Raw genomic sequence first — 21,057 nt, 5'->3', positions numbered from 1 at the left:
CGAATATATATATATATATATATATATATATATATATATATATATATATATATATATATATATATATATATATATATATATATATATATATATATATATATATACATATATACATATACAGTTATTGCCCCACTTACGCGGTCAATAGAACCCAGAGGGTCCCGTGTTAAGTGAAATCAGATAAGTGAACAACAGAACATATGGGATTAATTCCAATAGAAACTGACCCGACCCCAAATTCACTTTTGAAGGCACATACCTATGTTGTAGTAAAAATAACATCTTAATTTTATGATGGTACCACACAATTAATACTTAAGAGAAATAGAGAAATACAGTCGCTGTTAATGTCCATTCAAATAATGGACTCAACTCCTCTTCTCACACTACACTGCCGGCTCTTCTGAGAAATTTTTGGGGAAAACCACTAAATTTTAATAAATAATACCTCAAACTAGTTAGATAATTGACATTGCTGGATTCCTTGTAAGACCAGGAATATTTTGAAAATAAATGTCATATATTTTAAAACAAAGATAACATAGTTACCTGAGAGAAAATTTTATCTAAAATTTGTATGTTTAATGCAAAATATATGATGTTTATATTCAAAATGATCACCAAATTATAAGAATTCCAGCAATGTAAATTATATTCTGACCGGTAATTTGTATGAATTTTATGAGCTAAACAAATATCTTCAGTTAATAAAAAAAAATCTTCACGACACTATCTGTCAATCAAAGTACCCATCACCTCCTCCCAACCAAGCGCCGGGTCCCAACCTCCCCACCCCCCACCAATCCTCCTTCAAGAGTTTTTAACATTTAGTATTAAATAATACCTCAGATTAAAGTTAGGATAATATAATTGACATTGCTGGATTCCTTTAAGACCAGGAATATTTTGAATATAAATTCATATATTTTAATAAAGATAAAATAGTTACTCTGAGAAAAATTTTTATCAAATTTGTATGTCTAATGCAAAATATATGATGTTTATATTCAAAATGATCATCAAATTATAAGAATTCCAGCAATGTAAATTATATTCAGACCGGTAATTTGTATGAATTTTATGAGCTAAAACAAATATCTTCAGTTAATAAAAAAAATATTCTTCACAGGGAACAAGATGGTCGGTCGGTCTCCCTCCCCCACCCCAACCGTCCCAAGGAGATGTGTGGGAAAACCAGAATACTTAACTATTTGTAATAAATAATACCTCAAACTAAAGATATAATAATATAATTGACATTGCTGGATTCTCAAGACCAGGAATATTTTGAATATAAATGTCATATATTTGCACAAAGATAACATAGTTACTCTGAGAAAAATTTATATCTAAAATTTGTATGTCTAATGCAAAATATATGATGTTTATATTCAAAATGATCACCAAATTATAGAATCCAGCAATGTAAATTATATTCTGGCCGGTAATTTAGTGAATTTTATGAGCTAAAACAGGCAGTCAGGCAGGTGGTGGTGGGGCAATCAAAAATATGCCTGAAATGACACTCACCGCGATATGTGGAAAAAACTGTGTAAGGAAAGTTCACTCTGGCGAGGCAATCACAGTATATGATAAACGCTATAAGGAAACCGCGTTAGGCGGGTAATACTGTATACATATATATACGTATATACATACAACAATATATACATACAACATACATATATATATATATATATATATATATATATATATATATATATATATATATATATATATATATATATATATATATACATATATATACGTATATACATACATACATACATATATACATATATACATACATACAAGTGACACATATATATATATATATATATATATTGAAAGTGTCTTGATGAAAGTGGCGTGGCTTTATTACACACTTTCGCCTATGTTTGGGCCTTGGGGAGTCAACCTATACGGCCAGAATAGGCCTGAAACTACATTTTGAACTAAAAATCTTGAGGTCGACTTATACGCCACAATTTACGTTAATAAAAAATAAATAAATAAATATAAATAAACTAGCCATCAGAAATGTGAAGAATAATTATGACTCGTGCACAAAGTGTTATGATTAGGAAGGATAACTGAAAGAAAAATTGACTGATCAGTTGTGTTGAGGCAATATGCTTGCATAACATATAATGAAGAAAATATAATTGAGTGCATGGAAGCAAATACAGAAAAAGACTAAAAATAACTCGAGATCAGAGTGAGTTATGTTCTGTACACTCATGATAGAATCTTTAGAAATAAGCTCCTGCCTTGAAGCCATTCAAAATATTTACTTCCATGCAATAAGGACACCTACCTTTCTTACTGGCAATGTGTTTTGTGCCTTGTTCATCTTTCTTCCACAAGGGGTTCTTTTCTCTACTCTTCTCCACACGCTTTTGTCGAGCATTAAGAACAGATCGATTCTCCAAAGAAAATTCCACAATAGGCCTCTGAAGCATTGGAAATAGAGTTCGTAAATCATGAGATAAAATAAATAGAAAATTGAGATACTAAAGAACATTCAAATAATGTTAATGATGCTTACTTCTGTTCCTGCAGGAATGAAAGAACTTTACAGGTTACAGATTAATGGTGAAAACTTAATCAATTAGTAAATTAAGACTACTGGAATAAAGTGGACCAAAACCGGAATTTCCAGTAAATATGAATATACTTATACTGTACAGTTGCCCAGCTTTGGTAAAAAACATCCCAGCTTTTAAGTGGACACAGATTGGGTGAACCCAGTCATAAACCACATAAGTTGAAAACCCAAGATTTTGACTGCTAACATGTCGATTCAGTTGACTCATTTCAAAAATTATTTACTAATTCTGCTAATCCTTCCATACCATTACCTTGAGGCCCAAAGGGCATCAATTGGCAGCCTCAGCTGAGCTAAAAGTTGAAAGCTAAGGGGTCTTACACCAGTATCCAAGGAGGAGAGAGAGAAAGTGGGTCACTCAATCTGTGTCTGGCTATGAACCAGATTTTCATGAGCAATCCCAATTTATAGCTAAAGCAATATCTTAGGTAACTCTAGTTACCAAAAGCCATCAGCGAATAAGGAGGGTGGAGATTACAAACTCTTTAAGGAATGTTGCATTATTGGACCAAAATACTGTATGGGAAGGCTTTTACTACAAAAGCTCTTTATGGCCATACACTCTTAGTTGATTGAGCAACTTAAATGTTCTCAACTGGATCCTCTACTCAGGATCTTTTTTTTTTTTGTGTGTGTATCCCAGAGGGACGGCGCATAGGCCCACTGGCATGTGGACACGACCTGGTGCCTACCAACCATTGCCCCGCTGCCTTATGGATTAACCTTGGTAGGTATAAGGCTACGGGAGTAAACCCAAACGAAAAATCTGCGGTGGAGCCCCGCATCAGGCAGACATGCTTATAGAGCACCAGCAAGACCCCAATGGCAGTATAAGCAGAACAGGTGACCACCATGGAAATCCAACGACTACACCGTCAGATGAAGGCAATGCTTGATGGACAGGCTACTAAGGCAAAACCCAACAAACTGGGCTATTGGCAGCCCATTGCAACTCTCCCTCTCCCCAGTCATTGCAACACTTGCACCACTGGATCAGGAAAAGGGAGAGCCAAGATGTGTGGTTGCAGCCTGCACTTCTGCCACACCACATATATCAACTCAAGCACAGCCATCATCAAGCTCATCATACCTCTCATCATCATCAAAACCCCTATAGAGTACCCCCAAAAGTCATATGGTGACAGACGAGTGGCGACGGGGACAGACAGATGACGGCTGGGAGTCTCTAGTCACAACTCTGCACATGGGCGGCATAGATAAGATAGTTGTTTATGCACTGGGATCTAGGCAGCAGTGTAATCCGGTCCTGTCTGTGTGATAGAGCAGCCCTTTCGAGGAGCCACTCTGCTCACCCCACATGGGGAGGGGGCTAGAAAAGGCACTCTAAACATAGCCTGCCTAAAACACCAACCTACTGGGCAACCGCACCCGGTAAAGTCATCCTTATGCAGTCGAAAACACAATCAAAATCACAGATTCAAACAAAAACAAACCATATAACCTCTTATGGTCGCTGCATGGAATGTCAGGACCCTTCTGGATACTGGCACAAATGTGTGTACTGAAAGAAGAACTGCCCTTGTGGCAAAAGAGCTGGCTAGGTATAACATCAACATAACAGCCATTAGTGAGTCCAGGCTCTCAGACGAGGGTCAACTCACAGAATGCACAGAACGAGGGTCTGGAAGGGTAAGCCTGCTACAGAGAGAAACCGCATTTATGGAGTTGGCTTTGCCATCCGCCAACGCATCCTACACAGGCTAACTGAAATGCCTATTGGGATCAACGAGTGTCTCATGATGCTTCGAGTCCCACTGAATCACTCACGTCATGCCTTTTTTCATCAGTGCATACGCCCCAACACTGAATGCAGAAGATGACATCAAGGAGGCCTTTTACGTTGACCTCGACAGAGTGCTAACCTCTATCCCCAGGGAAGACAAAGTTGTGCTCCTTGGCGACTTCAATGTCAGAATTGGCAGAGAAGCTAGCATTTGGCAGGGAACCATAGGGAGATATGGACAAGGAAAGTGTAATCCCAACGGCCTACTCCTCCTCAGCAAGTGTGCTCCACACAACCTCACTATCACCAATACCTTGTTTAGGCAAGTCGACAAGTTTAAGGGTTCGTGGCAACACCCACGACCCAAACACTGGCATCTCATTGACTACATCATTGTCAGAAAAAGAGATCGCTGACAAATTAAGAACCCAAATGCCAGTGCCGAATGGGATATTCTCAACATTGTCATGACAAAAACCTGCAGAGAGACCCCCGGGCAGATCAAAAGAATACACCAGGACTGGTTTGATGAAAGTGACCCGGCAATCAAAGTACTCATCGATGATAAATGCGCTGCTTTTACTGACTGGCAGAACAACCCTCAGTCTCGGACCAAAGCTGATACCTTCCACAAGAAGAAAGCTGTGGCCCAGCGGGAACTTCTCAATCTAAAGAATGACTGGTTTAGAAATACAGCATGTTTAACACAAAAATTTGCAGATAAGCACAAGATGCACAAATTTTTTATTTCCACTAAAACATTTTATGGGCCAGCCCCCCTCCACTCATCTGATGATTACCCCATAATTAAAGATGACGAAGGCCTCCTTCACCGCTGAAAGAGCACTACCATTCATTGCCCAACCGAAACACCGATGTGGATGTCCTGACTACCCTCAGCATCCAGAGCTGAGACCCACCTCAGCTATCCTCCATCCCTGGATGAGGTAGCTACTGCCATCAAACAGATGAAAAATAACAAAGCCTCAGGGTCTGATGCTTTATACACCTCGGCTAGGATTCCAGCCGAGGTGAATAAAGTAAGAAGACCACAGCTTACCAGCCGTCTCCACTCTCTCCTGGAGAATATATGGGAAAAGGAGGAAATCCCCAAGCTCTTGAAGACACCTCCATTGTCAATATTTATAAAAACAAGGAAGACCGGTTAGATTGTGGCAACTACCATGGATCTCGCTGCTCTCTGTAGCTGGCATGATTATCGCCCGAGTCCTCCTTAACAGACTTCTTCCTGAGGCGGAAAATTTCTTCCTAGAATCTCAATGTGGTTTCAGACCATCACGTGGCACCACTGACATGATCTATATTGCCTGCCAAATACGGGAAAAGTGCAGAGAACAGCATAGTCACCTGTATATGGCTTTCATCGACCTAACCAAGGCCTTCAACTTGGTCAACAGTGAAGCCCTCTGGCAGACCCTCAGCCATTTTGGCTGCCCACCAAAATTCATCACCATTGTGAGGCAACTCGACGATGGCATGAACGGCTGTGTCCTGCACAACGGCACCCAGTCAGAGTTCTTCTCCATCCAAACAGGGGTTAAACAAGGGTGTGTACTGGCACCAACTCTTCTCCATCTTCTTGGCTGCCTCCCTTACTCATACCAGTGCCAATTTAGCCAGCGGGGTAAACATCGAGTACCAGGTGAAGGGGGTCTTTTCAACATAAGACGACCCCAGGCAAGAACAAAGGTGTCGGCAGCTCCATTACTGAACTTCAGTATGCAGATAACCTTCACCCTTGTTGCTCACACTGAACACGACCTACAGGAGATCCTGAACACCTATGCATACGCGTATGCCCACTTCGGCCTTAAGGTGAATGTACAGTCTCATTCAAGATTCTTCGAACACTGCTGAAGACAGCTGGCAACTCAAGGCCGTTTGTTTACAATAGTACGTAGTAAATATTATGAATGAATGTAAAAGTGATCGGTGATTGGTTACTTAGTTCCCCTTTAATTAATGGTTGGGCTTTGTTGTTTCGTATTATATTATACAGTACTCCCTCTTTATCGACGGATTTTTTATCGGCGGTTTCGATTATCGACGGATTATTTAGCCGGGATTTTTATTTTGGCTTTATTTGAACTCCGCGGGCCTTGTTTGTACTTTCGCCGCTAGGCGGCACTAGTGGCGTGACTAGCGCCTACCCGCGGCCCGCCTTCCCTGAACACAAACATCAGCCAAGCCGAGTGGGCAACAGTCTTTGATTTTCAACTTTTGCTGGTGGTTCATCACATGAACTTATATCACTATGCCTCCCAAACGACCTGCTGCTCCCTCTGGATCTACACCTAAGAGGGCAAGACGAGTGCTGACGCTGAATGAGAAGAATGAAGTGCTGAAACAACTCGACAGCGGTATGAGCTATGCAGCTGTTGGCCGCCACTTTGGGCTCAACGAATCCAGTGTGCGTGGAATTAAACGACGTGCAAAGGATCTGAAGCACGCTTTAGCTTCAAGTGCACCAGTGACATCAAAAGTGACAAGCCATGTGCGTGATGATGCCCTCATTAAAATGGAAAAAGCACTGAACATTTGGATAGAGGACCTAAACCGCCGCCGCATACCACTTGACTCGAAATTTATTAGGCAGAAAGCTAAGGAACTTTATGATAGGTTTTCTAAAAGTGATGATCATGGTGTTGGTGATGGTGATGGTGATGATCAGGGTGATGGTGATGGTGACAATTTGAAAAAATTTGCAGCTAGCAAAGGATGGTTTGAGAAATTCAGACATCGTTATGGGCTGCATAATATAAAAGTGACTGGCGAAGCAGCATCAGCAGACACTGTGGCAGGGGAAGCATACCCTGCAGAGTTTGCTAACCACATAGCACAAAAGGGTTATAGGCCGGAACAAGTTTTTAATGCTGATGAGACAGGCCTATGGTGGAAGAAGATGCCACGCCGAACCTACATCTCTAAAGAGGAAAAAAGTGCCCCTGGATTTAAAGTTGCGAAGGACCGAGTGACAGTGATGCTATGTGGGAATGCGGCAGGGCATATGATTAAGCCCATGTTGTTATACACTGCCGCACGACCTCGGGCTCTCAAAAATAAAAACATGAACTTGCTACCAGTTTTCTACAGGAACAACAAGAAAGCGTGGATGACATCTGATTTGTGCGTGGATTGGCTGAAAAACTGCTTTGCTAGAGAGGTGAAAAATTATCTGGATGAACTTGGCATGGAGTTCAAAGTGGTATTATGTCTAGATAATTGCCCTGGCCACTCTGAAGAACTCAAGACTGCCCACCCCAACATTGAGGTGGTTTTCCTGCCAAAAAACACCACCTCCATCATCCAGCCAATGGACCAGGGAGTCATTGTCGTGTTTAAGGCTAAATATGCAGAGAAGACTTTCAGCATGATTCGTGAGTGCCTTGATAAGGATGCTGATGTGACACCCAGAGAAATGTGGAAGAAATTTGATATTGCACAGTGCATAAACTTCATCGCTGAAAGCCACAATGAACTGTCGCAGAACTGTGTCCGATCATGTTGGAAAAAATTGTGGCCTGAAATTGTCCCAACATTCACAGGGTTCCCAACAGCCGAGCCTCAGTTACGCAACATAATAACTATGGCAAATGAAGTTGGAGGTGAAGGGTTCTCTGACCTAACAGCGGCAGAGGTGCAAGAAGAGTTATTGGGAAATGTTGGGGATCCATTTACAAGTGATGAACTAGAACAATTAGTGGAGCTGCAGGATGAAACAGACGATGAAGTGAGTGATGATGAAAATAAGAACTTAACTTTAGATAATCTTGGTGAAGTGATAAGAATGAGTAAGGCCCTCTCTGCTCGTCTCTATGACATTGACCCCTCCCTTGATAGGTCCCTTAAAGCAAAGAGAGCTATTGAAAATGTTATGTTGCCATATATAGAACTGCAGAGGGAAATGAGAAGCAAGAAAGCACAGACCACCATCACCAACTTCTTCAGTCGCCGAGTGCCTGCCATCGCCGAACCTGCCGGCATCCTGCAACAGGAGGCAGAAGCTGCCGACACCTCACAACAACAACAAGACGTAGAAGCTGCCGGCACCTCACAACAATAAGACGCAGTACCTGCCCACACCCCTCAAGAAGATGCAGACCTTGACTAATCATACTCATCTGACTGGTCAGGCTTTTAATAAGCCTCAATCATCACACTTGTATATACTGTATATACTGTATTGTTTACTGTAAGGACCGATGTTCACTTCAATAAATTAAATGGTAAGTTTGCTAGTATTTTTGTCCACTTATTATATTATTATTTATACACTATTATTTAAGGTTATGTGTAAAGGAAACGCATTAATGCTTAAAGGTACATTTATTCAACATATGCTAATAATAGTTAGAAAAATTACGCAACCATCACGGTATCGACGGTTTCTTTATCGACGGCCGTTTACAGAACGTAACCCCCGTCGATAAAGAGGGAGTACTGTACTTCTCTGCTGGTATGTACTGTTAATTTGATTTCAAAATGGATAGAGTAATGGGCCAACCTATATGAATTTATGTTTAGACAATTAAACATTAGAAAAAGTCGGTAAGTATGTTAAAGAACATCATGCATCGGGCACAGCTGTGTGCAGGCTGTTTATGAGGTTGCCTTTTTATCATTAATTTATACTAATGTTATTTTCAAACGTTTAATCTATTTTGGGTAATTAATCCAGTCGTATGCAACTCATGCTAAACAAACTTCTTTCTAAAGACGCTGATTTCATGCAACACAAACTGCTGTTTTAATTCGCTGTGGGAATAAGCAGAATCATCAGTTCACTGCTACCTGTAATGTGTGTGTGTGTGTGTGTGTGTGTGTGTGTGTGTAATAATATTAATAATAATAATAATAATAATAATAATAATATTAATAATAATAATAATAATAATAATTAACGGTTTATTGAAAAAATTCTGCAGCCCGAAGGCTGAAAAAATACATTGGACATAAATGACTTATTACATACATTGGTGGTTTAACAAAAACCTTCATTAGAGAAAGGTAAAGGAACATACAGTGAACATGCAGATTAATGTAGGTGTTGAACAGCAAACTCGTAGTGTAGTAACTCCCTCCCAGATGGTGTTAGGAGGAACTCACGTGGTGTAGTAGTTCCCTCAGATGGTGTTATGAGGGACCTGGCGTGGTGTAGTAATTTCCTCGCAGATGGTGTTGTGAGGGGCCTCACGTGGTGTAGTAATTCCCTCACAGATGGTCTTATGATGGACCTCACGTGGTGTAGTAATTACCTCACAGGTGGTGTTATGAGGGACCTCACGTAGTGTAGTAATTACCTCACAGATGGTGTTATGAGGGGCCTCACGTGGTGTAGTAACTCCCTCACAGATGGTGTTATGAGGGGCATCACGTGGTGTAGTAATTCCCTCACAGATGGTGTTATGAGGGGCCTGACGTGGTGTAGTAATTCCCTCACAGATGGTGTTATGAGGGACCTCACGTGGTGTAGTAATTCCCTCACAGATGGTGTGATGAGGGACTTGACGTGGTGTAGTAATTCCCTCACATATGGTGTTATGAGGGACATGTGGTGTAGTAATTCCCTCACAGATGGTGTTATATGAGTGAGGTTTGGTCTTAGGCCTTCCTATCGTAGACGGATTAACACATCGCTGGTTGTTGTTGGGTCTCACGGGCCGTTATCACTGGGTACCTGGGACCTCACTGTGTGAAGGTTAACTTGGGTACGACTGTTACTGTTGAGTTTTCTCACTGACTTAAGCAATGTTCATCACTGTTCACCTCTGTTTAACACTGGTTCCGTTCCTTTCCTAAATGAAATTGTAACTTCTGGCGAGAACTTGTTGATATTCCGGCGGGGAGGAAGGTTCAGGGGAGGGGGTTGGTATGGGCCAACTTAACAGTTGACCTGGCTGCTCCGAGAGGAGCGCCAGGTACGTCTTGACCCTTCGGTGGTCAAGGATGTGTGTGTGTGTGTGTGTGTATGTGTGTGCACCTTAGCCTGTGTCAATGCTTGTCTGTAAAAACAGTTATATAAATGAAACAGTATTATGAAGTTTATTTAATGACATTACTTATTTTACATTCCCTGTGAGGCATTGGAAATAGAAATTTATATATAATGTTTTATTTGTTCATATATTTCTTTGTTTCAATTATATGTTATGAAAGGATACTACACAGTTTTAATGCGATCCTGTGGTGAACCAGATTAAACACAAGGCTTTTTTTGCGGGCAAACAATCAATAATCGAAAGAAATGTCATTTGAAATATATAATAAGCCAAGTCTACTCAGATGACAAAGGTAATGACAGTTGAAAGATCTACAGCGATACAATACTTATGCTATGGCATTAGCTATACCTGCAGTACGAAATTTCAGTAATTAATGTAATATTTTTTATAATTAATAAAAATGGCAAAGGGGGGGGGGGTGAAATCGACATTATTCACGAGGTAGTGCATATGTTTCCGTGCAAGTCCGCGTGAGTGTTGGAGCATTATTGTAAGTTATGAAATAATTGTGAGGTAACGTTGTAACAGTTTGGTATTTTGGGAAAAAAAAAAAATTCCCATTTCTTATAAATAAATGGAGAGAAAAATATATACAAATACAATTATTACAATAAACGTTTTACAGTACTCCCTCTTTATCGACGGGGGTTACGTTCTGTAAACGGCAGTCGATAAAGAAACCGTCGATACCGTGATGGTTACGTAATTTTTCTAACTATTATTAGCATATGTTGAATAAATGTACCTTTAAGCATTAATGCGTTTCCTTTACACATAACCTTAAATAATAGTGTATAAATAATAATATAATAAGTGGACAAAAATACTAGCAAACTTACGATTTCATTTATTGAAGTGAACATCGGTCCTTACAGTAAACAAAACAGTGTACAGTACAGTAAAAGTCCAAAAATCCGGATGCCCAAGGCAAATTGTTTACCATTTATTATTACAACACTTTACACTGAAACGCGGGTAGTTTCAACAAAAATATTGTATATTTCCATTCAAGTATTTATTCAAGTCAATTAGGAGGGAATATTATTGTAATACAACAGTTTTTTAACTAAACCATTCGAAAAGTGATTACGGTAACATCTTTTGAACGAAAGAAAGCGCAAGTCATTGTTTTCGTCACGATTTGATCCCACTTTCCACTGTAATACATACGTCATTTTAGCAAAAATATTACATTTCCGTGAATGGATTATATCAAGCACAGTATGAATAGAATATCATTGTAATATAACAGAATTTTAACCGAAAACTATTAAAAAAACGAGTAACATCTCAAGAACATTGGAAGGTTAGGTAAAGTCTTTTATTTTCGTCATGTATTTTATCCTATTTTACATTGAAATACGTCACGTTTCAGCAAAACTACTATTTATTTCCGAGAATATATTCATTCAGGCGCAGTTTAGGTAAAATATACGTGTGATGTAATAATTTTTTAACTGAAAACGATTCGAAAAACACGTGTACCCTGTAGCCCTGTTCAAGGAGAGGACTGGGAGAAGCTGTGTGGTGCTGCAGACGATGACAAAGAAAATGATTTTGATGGATTTTAATGAAAATATTCAGAAATATGGTATCGTAATATTTATTCAAGTCAATTAGGATATTATTGTAATACAATACAACAGTTTTTTAACTAAACCATTCGAAAAGTGATTACGGTAACATCTTTTGAACGAAAGAAAGCGCAAGTCATTGTTTTCGTCACGATTTGATCCCACTTTCCACTGTAATACATACGTCATTTTAGCAAAAATATTACATTTCCGTGAATGGATTATATCAAGCACATTTCAAAATAAAAATCCGGCTAAATAATCCGTCGATAATCGAAACCGTCTATAAAAAATCCGTCGATAAAGAGGGAGTACTGTACAATAATACATAAATATATTGTGAATGGCATGACATGAACTTATTAAATATGAGATTATGAGATTGAAATATGAAAGATCACTTTCCTCGTCACAAGTGCCTTGAAGAGCCGGATCGGACAGCTGTGATCGGAACCATTACACACAGTATTGTATGAATTGTGTCGTTATACAGTTGTTTCTTTGTCTCCGTCTACGTCTCTGATTTTTTCCATGGTATATATGGTAATTATTTCACATGCAATATATTTATCATGTATTATACTGTACTCTTTCATAATAATTATAAGTATATTTGTTAGGATTTGTTTGACTTAAATCATCCTGAATACATACTGCATAAGTGAGGATATTAGAAGAAGATTGTTTCCTTTACATTTATTATACAATTTGACTTATATTCATGAAAATTATATTTATTTCAGTTAACATGGAAAAAAAATATCGATGTGCATTCAGTATGTGATGTTGATTAGGTAGGGAAATTATTTCTGACACATTAATATTTAGTCCAGCCACCTTCATTCTCGATTACTTGCTGCAGCCTGTTGGGAACGGACGGTGGTTGTGTATCAGTTGCGGTTTCCGCCTCAGGACCTCCCACTCACGGTGTGTATGCTCCTGTAGCTGCACCCTGGTTCTCTCTTCAGTTGGATCCTACTCGCTCACAATATTGACCCAAACGTTCTCTATAGGGTTCATGTCACAACCTTTACCTGGCCAGTCTAAGACTTGCAAATTTCTTTGTTCTGCAAACCACCTTTTTACAATCCGTGCGGTATGGATAGGACACCTACCGGGCATGAAAATTATGTTTTCGGGAAACGGGAAAGCATATGCACGTACCGAGGGAAGCATAACTTCTTCGAGTATTTCTAAATACTGTTCAGCTGTGAGTCTTCCTTCTATGTCGGTCAGCTCCCCAACTCAGTACAAATATATCCATCCCCAAACATTGCAAGTCACATGGCCACTCCTTGCTTCCTCATAAATATGCTGTCTATGTAGCATATTGGGTGTTGTTCCTCTTCCAGCAATGCAACCTTCCGTGAGAGGTAGATGAGAAAGTTTTTTCGTCAGTGAATATTACTCTTCCCCAGAAATCTAGGCCTTCTTCAGCATACCGTCGAGCAAACTACAACCTGCCCTCGCGATGTCGCTCATTTTACTTCTCCTTGGTGGCGGGAATTCCATGGTGAATGCCTCCTTCGTGAAGTCTTCGCCCGATTGCGGGGAAAGATCCTTTATTAGAAATGTTCTAATCCAATAATATACAGTTGACCAACAAAACCCCAATTCTCGGGCAATTTCAGTAGGTGAAAACCCAGCCTCCTTCGTGCCGATTATTCTTCCACATTCAGTGATTTTCTGCGTGTGGTATTCCATGTTGGCAGGGTCCTTCTACAATTGAGGGAGTGGAAGGGTAGTCAGCACTGACAACACCTCTGTCTCCCCCACCTTCACGCCCATAACGTTAGCTTTATATTTATATTTTATTAGGCATTTTATAAAAAAAAAATAGTTGAATGGATAAATAAATAAATAAGATACAAAATTTATAATACATCATACACATATTTGAAAAAAATAGAATATACAGTGGGATATGCTATAACGAACGGATCCTACTACAAATATTCCGATAACGAACGGTTTTACCTATAAAATTGAGAATGCTATAACGAACGCAACTCCTACAACGAACGCGGATGAATACGGGACTATTTCGCCTGGCGCATGAATATTGTTGTACCGCGACCCACAATAAGAGCGTCAGGCGCCATCTTTGTCTCATTGTGTAGCCAGTGCACCACTGTTATTGTTGAAATTTCATCTTTTAATGTGGAAATTCGCGTTATTTGTATAACTATTTTGTTGTACAAGTATACAATTGTAACAATGAATCGTCCAAAGCGAGTGAGAAAGCTAATAACCCTTGAAACTAAGAAAGAAATTATAAAGAAACGTGAGAATGGAAGAAGCATTGCAAAACTTAGTGATGAATATGGGATGGCTAAATCGACTATATGTACGATTTTGAAGAATAAAGAGGAGTTAAAACTGTGCAAGTGGCTAAGGGAATCTTTAGACTTAGCAAAGCAAGGTGTAATGTGATTGAAGAGATGGAAAATTTACTCTTAGTGTGGATAAAGGAGAAAGAAATGGCAGGTGGTAACATTAGTGAAGCTATAATTTGTGAGAAGGCTAAACAATTGTTTGAGGACCTTAAAGCCAAGACTCCCAGTGGAAGTGATAGTGATGTGCCAGTGTTTAGGGGTACCTGCATGCTGAATAACACTAAGGTAAGATAAAGTACCGTATTTTTTACATTTTCCACAGAATTTTTTCAGTGTTAAGTGGCTGTATTTGGGGGCCTGGAACGGATTAATCCTATAACGAACGAATGCTATAACGAACGAGGTTCTGGAACCAATTAAGTTCGTTATAGCATACCCCACTGTATATATTTTTTAAAAGACACCAGACTAAAGGTGACGTAATCTACACAAGTCAGAAACAAGGATCTTGTAAAGTGAACCCTCGCTTTACGCGGTTTCACTTTACGCGGTTTCACTTTACGCGTTTCTACATTTACGCGGTACCCTGCCAGAACCGGAATTCCCACTTTACGCGGTGCATCTACTCATATACGTGGGTGAAGTATAATTTTGTTATTTAGCTCATAAAATTCATACAAATTACCCGGCCAGAATATAATTTACATTGCTGGAATTCTTACAATTTGATGATCATTTTGAATATACATAAACATCATAGATTTTGCATTAGACATACAAATTTTAGATCTAATGTTTACTCTGAGTAAATATGTTATCTTTTGTGCAAAATATATGACATTTATATTCAAAATATTCCTGGTCTTACAAGGAATCCAGCAATGTCAATTATATTATCCTAACTTTAGTTTGAGGCATTATTTACTACTATACCTTAAAATCTAGTGGTTCCCCCAATCATTTCTCAGAGAGGGAAGAGCTAGCGAGTGTGAGAAGAGGGGGAGGGAGTTGAGTCCATTATTTGAATGGACATTAACTTGGCGACTGTATTTCTCTATTTCTCTTAAATATTAATTGTGTGCGTGTACCATCATAAAATTAAGATGTTATTTTTACTAGAACATAGGTATTGTGTCGGAAAAAGTAGAGTTTGGGGGTCGGCCCGGTCTCTATTTCAATTAATCCCATATGTTATGTTGTTCACGTTACGCGTTTCTCACTTTAAGCGGGCTGCCGTGGGTTCAATTGACTGCGTAAAGTGAGGGTTCACTGTATTTTTTGGGGGTGGGGGGGGCAACTAGCCACTCAACAAAAGAAATACCATTTGCTGTTTACAATATTCAGAGTCTTGGAATGACAGTGATATTGCTAGATAAAGGCCTGTAAAAGTATTCGGCATATGATACCGCACTAGTTCACACCATCAATTGATCAATGTCACACACACACACACACACTCTTACTACAGGTAGCAGTGAACCGATGATTCTGCTCAATTCCACAGCGAATTAAAACAGTAGTTTGTGTTGCATGAAATCAGCGTCTTTAGAAAGAAGTTTGTTTAGAATCAGTTGCATACGACTGGATTAATTACCCAAAATAGATTAAACGTTTGAAAATAACATTAGTATAAATTAATGATAAACAGGCAACCTCATAAACAGCCTGCACACAGCTGTGCCCGATGCATGATGTTCTTTAACATACTTACCGATTTTTTCTAATGTTTAATTGTCTAAACATAAATTCATATAGGTTGGCCCATTGCTCTATCCATTTTAAAATCAAATTAACAGTATATTCAGGCAGAAAGGTATAATATATTACGAAAAGACAAAGCCCAACCATTAATTAAGCAACGGGGAACTAAGTAACCAATCACCGATCACTTTTACATTCATTCATAATTTTTGCTACTTAGTATAGTAAACAAATGGCCTTGAGTTGCCAGCTGTCTCCAACAGTGTTCGAAGAATCTTGAACGAGACTGTACGTAAGACTCAGATTCTCTTTCAACCTGCCCCTGGTTCAGACACACCTCCAACATCCATCCAGCTTCATGGTACTACCCTCTCTAATGTTGCCCACTTTCGGTATCTCGGCTCCCACCTGTCCACCACCGCAGACATCAATGAAGTGATTCAGCATCGGATCAATGTGCATCTCAAGCCTTGGACGGACTCCGTACCCGTGTCTTCAGATGTAGGGAGCTGAAATTATCCACAAAGCTGCATGTATATCGAGCAGTGGTCCTACCTACCCTACTATAGGGCAGTGAGGCATGGGTCACATACAGGAGGCACCTCAATGCAATTGAAAACTTTCACCAACGTAGTCTATGTTCCATCCTACGAGTTCACTGGGAACACAAGAAAACAAATGCCAGTATTCTTGCTGACACCAACTGTAGGAGCATCGAGGTTACCATTATCCACGAACGACTATGTTGGACTGGCCATGTTACCCACACGGATGACAGCAGACTGCCAAAGCAGCTACTTTACAGTCACCTAACATAACGTAACGGCGAGCAATTAAAAAGGTATAAGGACAGTCAGAAGACAAACCTGAAAAGGTGCCAAATCGACCCCCTCACCTGGGAGATGATTACTCCACATCATAACGCTTGGAGGAGCACCACGCAAGAAGGTGTCAATACTTTCGGGTTAGCCCGACTGCAAACTGAGGCAGACAAGCACCAACGGCGGAAAGATGCTGCCACTGCCTATCCCACAGTAGTTGGAGCCCTCCACATGTGCAACAAATGTCGACGACCCTGCGGGTCCCGGATCGGCCTCTTCAGTCACCTCAAAACTCACTTACCAAGGTGACATCCCTAATAACTCATATTGTATCATAGCTGGATGATCGTCATACTTGATTCCGAGTGACAGCAAAGTAGTAGTAGTAGTAGTGTGCAACAAGTCAGGTGGATACCAACGAATTAAACAAGATTAAACAGTCCATTACGACAGAGAAGCAGCACACCCAAAGTGATAAACTGCAACAACTGCTGCAACAAGTGCCAGATAACGTGAAAAGAAAAGTAGCTATAATGCAGGAGGTGGGCGCCTCAAACTGGTAAACAACATTACCGATAAGGGCAAAAGGCTTCGTCCTTAATAAACAAGAATTCACAGATGCCATTGCTCTCAGGTGCGGTAGGCCCATAGGTTTGCCCTCCCAATGCGTGTGTGACTCTTCCTATGACATCGATCACGCCATGGTGTGCAAGAAAGGGGGCTTCGTATGCATGAGGAGTGACGAAGTAAGGGATCTAACAGCAAATCTTCTGAAGGAAATCTGCTACGACGTCATGGTGGAACCGCCCCTCCTTCCATTGGACGGTGAGAACCTCCGTCACAGGACTTCAAACACATCCAATGAAGCCCGTGTGGACGTCAGTGGTCGAGGATTCTGGACGCGGGGACAGTGAGCCTTTTTTGACATGAGGATTTTTTATCCCATGGCTGCATGTCACTGCAACCTAGCTCTCAATGCTGCACACAGGAGGAACGAGAACGACAAGATAAGGGCATATGAGGAGAGAATTCAGAACGTTGATCAAGGCAGCTTCACTCCTCTGGTGTTCATAACCTCTGGTGGGATGGGACCAAGCGCAAGACGCTTCTATGCCAGACTCGCGGAGGTGTTACCTGAACGGAAGCAGCAGCCCAGAAGTTATGTTACAGCCAGGTTGAGATGTCGACTGTCCTTCTCTCTGCTTAGGTCTGCATTGCTTTGCCTCAGAGGAAAGAGAGCATCAGCCCCAAAGCCGACAACAGTCGCAGATATCGACTTTGAGGCAACAGTCACCGAATGCCGCATAGATATGCGGCTCAACTAACTCAAAACAGCTAGGGTAGCTACTTATGTATTAGGATAGTTAATTTTAAGGAAATAAAATGGTGGCGAAGGTGTGGCTAATGGGGGAGGCTGAAAATCACGTAAAAAAAAAAGTGGGTGGGTGTGGGTGTGTGTGTTCAATGAAATCTCAGTCTTCAAAAAAATTCATTTTCTTGATCTGGTAGTGAGACACAATCAATACAAAGTAAACATTACTTACTTGATCATTTGTGAATATATCAGGATTGTTGTTGATTTTTCTGAGAGCAGCCAATGCATGTTCGTGTTCAGTGAAGGTGACAAAGCCATATCCTCGACTTTTGGGTTTACCATTTTCATCCACATCTTTAAAGTCTCGCATGATTCGGGCCTACAAAAGATACAATATATATTACTTACATGTCAGTCTCCTCTATGATCACTGTCAATTGTATACACAAGAGATTATTGCCTGAGGACAAGACCTAGTCTAGTTATTCCAGTGATGGGCAGGTAAAATTCCCTTACCGTAAGACCTTTTGGTTTGGCTTTTAGCTTTCAGGAAATTTTAAACAATAAAGAAAGAAAATGGTGGACTGACCTTCAAATCCCATTTCATGTCAAAGTCTGGATCAAGCAACTCTATACAGTACAACTGACAAGTCTATGGTTTAAAACACCAAGACCCTGGGCCCTAGCATGTGACTGGGTTAAAAAAAAAAACTTTGGTAAAATTAATGTTAATACCTGGTGGTAAAATGCCACCTTAAAAATATAGGGCTTTACAGTTTTGTTACTGGGCATAAATACACAATCTGTTCACTGCTTTGAGACCAACAATAAAAGTGGTACATCAGGAAAAATTCTAATTGCATCACAATTCAAATCCCCAAAAGGGTAGATGGGGATGCTTAGTTGCTCCATCTAGACCCAATCTTCAAATGCAATTTTAGAATCAACCCTTTATTTATTGTATATATACAGTATACTGTACTTAAATACCTAACCTCAGTAAGTTTAGCTCCTTGTGGTGAATGTTTGATGAATATTGTAAACAACTGCTTGTCACCAATTCTCTGTGGCAAATTGTTTATGCACAGACGAGTGGTAGAGACAAATATATTCAAGTTCTGTAACATTCGACGTTTAACTTGTTCCCTCTTGATGCGTAGTGCTATATCAGCACTGGAGAGGCCAATTGCTGCTTGAGTCCCCTGACGTACAACTGGAAAAATTATTAATCTTGATTATAGTGACAAGAGGAAAAGAGAAAAATACAGTGGTCCCTCGGTAAACGAACGCCTCGGTTTACGAATTACCTTCCATAAGAATCTTCAATTTGGTTAACGAAAAAAAATTCGATTAACGAAATCCTTACGAAAATCACGTTTTGTTTTGAACATCAGCTGATAAGCTGAGGAGGTACTCAGCCAATTCAGTCACCTCTTCTATGTTTACATTCGTTTCCAATGCAGTAAATATAAAGAAAATTGTGCTCTTTAATATTTGTGCATATTTTATACAGTATTAAAATTATTGGTCATTCTAAAATTTAGCCATCCAAGCTGTCTACATAAAGTGTTTCAACTATTATTTTTGGCTCAATATATGTAACTTTATTCATTTATTGAAACTCATTTACATGCACACACCGTCCTAAGGGCAAAGCTGAACTGTACATGTAATCAAAATAATGTACAAAATGATTACTAAAATTTTTGTCTAGTGCAAAATATGGCATGTTTACACTCAAATTAATCACTATCTTATAAGAATTCCAGCAATGTATTCTCCCAGGTCACGTCTATGAAATTATATGAGCAAAAAACAAATACTCAATGTAAAGGACATAAATAAACAAATTAATACTTCACCAGACCTTGGCGCTAACTGTCAAACGTGTCACTTTCACCCCTCCCTCCCCCCCATCCTCCCAGCGAAGGTTTCTGGTTACACAATAGGCTTTAATCTTATATAATATCTCAGACTAAAGTTGGGAGAATATAATTTGCATTGCTGGAATCCTTGCAAGACAGCCAATAATTTGAATATAAACGTCATATATTTTGCACAAAAGATAAAATTTTTGCTCCCTCTAATAAAATTCTTAAATTAGATCTAAAATTTGAATGTCTAATGCAAATTTTAGCTTGTTTATATTCAAATTAATCACTATCTTATAAGAATTCCAGCAATGTAAATAATACTCTAACCGGTCATTTATATGGAATTTTAATGAGCAAAAAACAAACACTCAACAAATTAAATACTTCACCAGACGCACTAACTGTCAAAATACACCTCACCTCCTGCTCCCCCCCCTCCCTTCCTCCCTACCCCCGCCTTCCCAGACAAAGGTTTGGTGTTTTCAGTTTGGCTTTTAAGTGTATATTTTATATAATATCTCAGACTAAAGTTGGGAGAATATAATTTGCATTGCTGGAATCCTTGCAAGACAGCGAATAATTTGAATATAAAAGTCATATATTTTGCACAAAAGATAAAATTAATCACCTGTATCACATTACAGTAGTGCTTTAAGAGTTCTAGTGTACATATAATATATAACACACACACACACACGCACACGCACACACACACATATAAAGACAAAAGCTAAGGTGCTCCGTTGTTTCCATTTTCCCGTGTGATTTTGATTTTATCAAGATATATATATATATATATATATATATATATATATATATATATATATATATATATATATATATATACACACCCCTAGACCCGACTTACGACCGTGGACTTACGACCGCCTCAGATATAGATTAAAAAAAAAAAATTTAAATGACACGCATTTTCTATACCGAAACGTTTCCAGTTAATGTAGTCTCCATGTATAATTAGAAAATTATGGGGGCCCCATGTGCATTCAGCTGACTACATTAAAGGTTCAAGTGCTCAGTCACACTGTATCCATTCCTTATTA

The 21,057-nt window shown here is 39.4% G+C and overlaps 1 protein-coding gene across 1 annotated transcript; it reads right to left on the bottom strand.

The window, feature by feature from the left end:
* Positions 1-2,237: 2,237 nt before the first annotated feature.
* Positions 2,238-19,363, bottom strand: LOC121869943 (RNA-binding protein 28-like). The gene is made up of 3 exons (XM_042371513.1): positions 19,118-19,363; positions 18,352-18,501; positions 2,238-2,453 (listed from the first exon to the last, which is right to left on the bottom strand). Exons 1-3 carry the CDS (start codon positions 19,247-19,249, stop codon positions 2,253-2,255), a joined length of 483 nt encoding a protein of 160 aa, XP_042227447.1. The 5' UTR covers positions 19,250-19,363; the 3' UTR covers positions 2,238-2,252.
* Positions 19,364-21,057: the final 1,694 nt, after the last annotated feature.

Source organism: Homarus americanus, unplaced genomic scaffold (assembly GCF_018991925.1).
Source record: "Homarus americanus isolate GMGI-L3 unplaced genomic scaffold, GMGI_Hamer_2.0 scaffold14467, whole genome shotgun sequence".
NCBI classification, from domain to species: Eukaryota; Metazoa; Arthropoda; class Malacostraca; order Decapoda; family Nephropidae; genus Homarus; species Homarus americanus.
The sequence above is the reverse complement of the archived record's forward strand: the minus strand, read 5'-3'. Positions and strand labels throughout refer to the sequence as shown.

Coding starts and splice junctions, on each gene's coding strand:
- LOC121869943 (XM_042371513.1), bottom strand. CDS start 19,249: ATGTTACAGAACTTGAATATATTTGTCTCTACCACTCGTCTGTGCATA. Junction 18,502..19,117: donor AAGGAGCTAAACTTACTGAG/GTTAGGTATTTA, acceptor TATCTTTTGTAG/GCCCGAATCATGCGAGACTT. Junction 2,454..18,351: donor ATATATTCACAAATGATCAA/GTAAGTAATGTT, acceptor CCAATGCTTCAG/AGGCCTATTGTGGAATTTTC.